At 22.5% G+C, this 4507-nt stretch overlaps 1 protein-coding gene across 1 annotated transcript; it reads right to left on the minus strand.

Moving 5' to 3' along the window:
• Window positions 1-213: 213 nt before the first annotated feature.
• On the minus strand, window positions 214-1215 carry PCYB_002160 (hypothetical protein; the record flags this gene model as incomplete). Its single annotated transcript, XM_004227637.1, has 2 exons — window positions 214-378; window positions 505-1215. The coding sequence occupies 2 exons, from the start codon at window positions 1213-1215 to the stop codon at window positions 214-216; spliced, it is 876 nt and encodes a 291-aa protein (XP_004227685.1).
• Between the last annotated feature and the right edge of the window lie 3292 nt (window positions 1216-4507).

A 4507-nucleotide genomic window follows, 5' to 3' on the forward strand; every position in this document is an offset into this window, starting at 1 on the left:
TTGTTCAATGAAATGACATATATACTATATTTTACCTTACACTTAATAATTATGTTTGTAGTTAAAAAAATAAAATAATATTATATTAACTTCATTCTGTTTTATTTTTCTTTATTCAGTAATATAATGCATGTTTATTCGTGTTTATGTTATTCAGAATAATGCTGTTGTATATGTTAATAAATTTTCTATGGAATAATTGGTTTATTATTTTCATACAACATTGTATGATACATTATATCGTGCTTCTTGAAAATCTGGATTATAATATTCTCTATTGTAATTCACTAATTCTTTTGAATCTTCTAATTTTAAAATGTTATTTACATAGCCTATTCTTCCTAATGCATTATTTATCTTGGTGCCAATGGGCGTCATCTAATATTTTAATAGTAGATATAAAATGTACATGAAATATTTTTATATTAATTATAACTTTCTATTCAAGAAAATTTATTAAGTTAATATGTAACAATCATAATTTTTATTACAATGTGTACATACTTTATATAATACGAAGAAGGTTGTAAATATTCCGAGACATGAAAGAATAGATGGTGCAAGAATGTTAGAAATTGAATTACCAGAAGCTAAATTATTATTATCCGGACTATCCAATTGATTTGGATTTTTGTGAGAATTTTGTGGACTTTCAGAAGTATGCCCTTGATCAGGTATCTTTTCTAGTTCATTTGTTGTACATTCTAAATCTTCTAACATATGACTCTTATTACACCATTCCTCAAAATATATTTCTTGAGGACACTTACTTGTGTCACTACCACAGCATTCCTTGGTATATTCTACATATATTTCTTTAATATAACGAATGTATTCAGGATATCGAGGGCATTTATTTTTATCGTCAGGGATTTTGCTTTTTATATAATCAATATTTCTGAAGTAGTCGTGAATATCCTTGAATTTTTTCCATAAATCTAAACTAATATTACTATTGTAAGTAAATCTACATTCTTTATTCAGTGAACGTTTAATTTCATAAAATTCAGAAAAAAATTCATGCATGAAGCCCAATTCATATATATTATCGATATTTCTAGGAAACATTTTACCTATTTCAGAATATATCCATAAATTTAAATATCTGCAACGTTCTTTATCATTCTTTACATTTTGTAAGTTTTCAGATAATTTTTTTAAGTTTTGTGCATATTTTTTCACATAGCTGCGTGCATCCTTGGTATTTAGATTCATATCGTTTCATACTCACGCTAAAACAATTTTTTTTAAATTCATTTGTATTACCATTTTCGTTTAATTTATCATATAATTTATAATAAGGTGAATCATCCAATATAAACTTGAAAAACCAAGAATAAATTAATGTATTATATGAATAATTAAATCATTATGTAATTAAATAATTTATTGATGCATAACAAAAAATAAAATATATAAAAACAGTTAATGATATACTTCATTTATAAATAAATGTATATATGTACTGAAATATCGGAATCCGCTATTGTCATGGTCTAGGGTTAGTGATAGTTTAGGGTTCAGGCTTTACGGTTCTGGGTTCAGGGTTTATTTTATGGTTTAGGTTTAGGCTTAGGTTTCAGAGTTTACGATTTGCGGTTTAGAGTTCAGGATTCTGAGTTCATGGTTTAGGCTCTAAGGTTTATCTTTTTGAGGTTAGATTTTATGTATCGGTCGGCACGTTTTGAGTTCATAAATGTAGATTGGGGTATATTATTTCATAACCTGGATGGAAAGCAAAAAATAACTTGCAGGAACATAATTAAAAATGCGCCTAAATATACATAATCATGTATCTTTAGATGAATGAAAAAAATTTAATTATTTTTAAAAAATAAAATTTGTTGTTTGTACGAACATAAAAAATACTTGTAATTGTTTGAGGTTTAGGGTTCAGGGTTTAGGGTGCACTAAATTTTTTTTCCATGCGACAACTTATCAACAACCGAATATAATTTAACGTTTATGTAATATAAAATAAATTAATTTCTTTCATTGCTCAATTGAAATATAATTGAAATTTCTTTTTTGTATGTAATATTTCACCTCAAATAACCATACTTATAATTTTACGGAACATATTATAATGATATAAAAGACATGATTTACGCTTATATGAAGTATATATTCTTAAATTAATAAGATTATTAATGCATAATACATTTCATTAAAATAATTTAATGTAACGAAAAAAAATTAAAATTTAATTTGTGAAAATTATAAAAGTTTTTACCCACCCTATGATTTCTGCTTACGACCTAATTTTATGAGTGTTATGTTTTTTTGCACCAATAATACGTATAAATCAAGAATTGGAAATAAAATAAAAATAAAGGATCAATATCATTAAATAATTATTTTTAAATAAAATTTAATGAAAGGCTTACATGATTTATGGTAATTTGTAAACAAGCCCATATATTACTATGAGAACTATATATCCATTCATGTTATAAAATTAATATTGATGTATATATAATCTTATTAAGCAAAATATATCTTGAACCAAGGATAATTACATAATATGAAAAAATAGTGCATTTAATAATATCTATATAAGCTAAACGATTTGAAATAAATTATAATCATTCTAAAAAAAAATATATTGCAATAAAATTATTAAATTTTAATGGACAAAATCAATAATATTGATAATTATATTTAATCGAATTTGTAAGTGTTAATATAATACTAGGTATATATCATATTGTGTAAACAACATAAAATAAATAAATATATATTATGATTATAAAAAATATGTTTTTTTTTCAGTGCAAATAAATTTAGAACGTGTTTTGTTATTATTTTAATTATACTATGTTATATGCCTAATATTTTTAAAATTTCGGTATTTATAAATATATTTTAATTAATTTTATATTATTCCGAATCCTTTAATACAGAATATTGAAAAATTACAATTTTTATTCAATTTTTTTTCTTTCGTAAATTAAATCTTATTTTAAATAAATAATATAACTTTTATATAAAATAGAACATACTAATTTTATATAATACAGAAACTATTGAAGTAAAATGAAACAATAAATTTGTTGAATATTATCTCAAAGAAATTGTCATATAACATAATTTTTTATTGCTTCGCATTGATTTTTGAAGACTTAAGCATATGCATCATGAAAGGAAACAACAAAGACATCTACTTCCTTAAATTCCTTACTTTTGCTATTTTAGCAACCTCAAGAAAATATTCCAGAAAAGTATTCATTTAACAATTAGATTTAATATTTTCTACAATTTGATCAGTTTACAGATTTATTTCATGATTAAAATTTTATTAATATTTAAATAATACTATTCTTTCGTATATTTAAATATTTACCCTAAATCTTGCATTTAATACGTAAATTATTATATAGATTAACACACTCTTTTAATATAATTCTTCATACTCTCTTTGGATGTGTCCACTTTATCCTGAGAAATGTATCGATTAATTCAATCAAAAAATCAGTAGCATAATTGTATATGTTTTCTATACCATCAAAAAATACCTACTTCTTAGTTCTGAACGTATTAGACATCACTAAGCTTTTTCTTGTATTTTTAATATTTTAATCCAAATGGGATGCAATTTATTAATAATATCAGAATTATCTGTATTCTCATTATTTTTAAGGATTTTACTAAATAATCGATTGTGCATCCAATAATTTACAATGATCTTAAATCGACCGTAGAGTGAGATTAATCAAAATTTAAGAATAATATGTAAGAAAAAAAACTATTCTAATAAATGGACATTTACAAAACATAAGAGTATTTAAAATTTTATGCATGGAATTATACAATAATTATTTATGTTATTATATTCTACTCATTTATTTATTATATTATTATTTTCTCTGATGTACATATATATATAATTAAAAAATTGCGCACCTAAAATTATGATTATTATAAGGTAATTATACGCAAGTTCCTAAAATACAATGTGTTTATCTTCTAGCAAACACTAATGATAAAAATAAGTATGCTAATAAATGATGAAACTTATATCTTATATATGAAGAAATCTCATTAGTACATAACATATAACGAATTTAACAATAATTTTATGTTGTTTTTAGATATATCTTATAGTGAAGAGAGGAATAGGAACAAATCATACTTAGAAAATGCCTTCTCAAAAAGAGTAACCACAAAAAATAAGCCTATATCTGGATATATAAATGTATGTTCGCACTAAGTTATTTGAAGCTATAAGTTTGAGTTTATATCATATTTATTATTTCTTATCTATATATTTCATACAATAAAAATTATAACATATATATATAAAGAATATAATATTATAGGGTATAATATAAATTATTGAAATAAATCATATGCATTCACTAAAAGACGAAAACACTAAGGAATAAATTAAAATTAAAAACATGTAATTTTAATACATTTAGTCATTTACTAAATTCATCGCTAAAATTTCCTTTTGAAACAATCTCTCATGTTATGTCTCATTAAAATAATATAATCATACTAAAAT

This window comes from Plasmodium cynomolgi (assembly GCF_000321355.1).
Source record: "Plasmodium cynomolgi strain B DNA, scaffold: 0087, whole genome shotgun sequence".
NCBI classification, from domain to species: Eukaryota; Apicomplexa; class Aconoidasida; order Haemosporida; family Plasmodiidae; genus Plasmodium; species Plasmodium cynomolgi.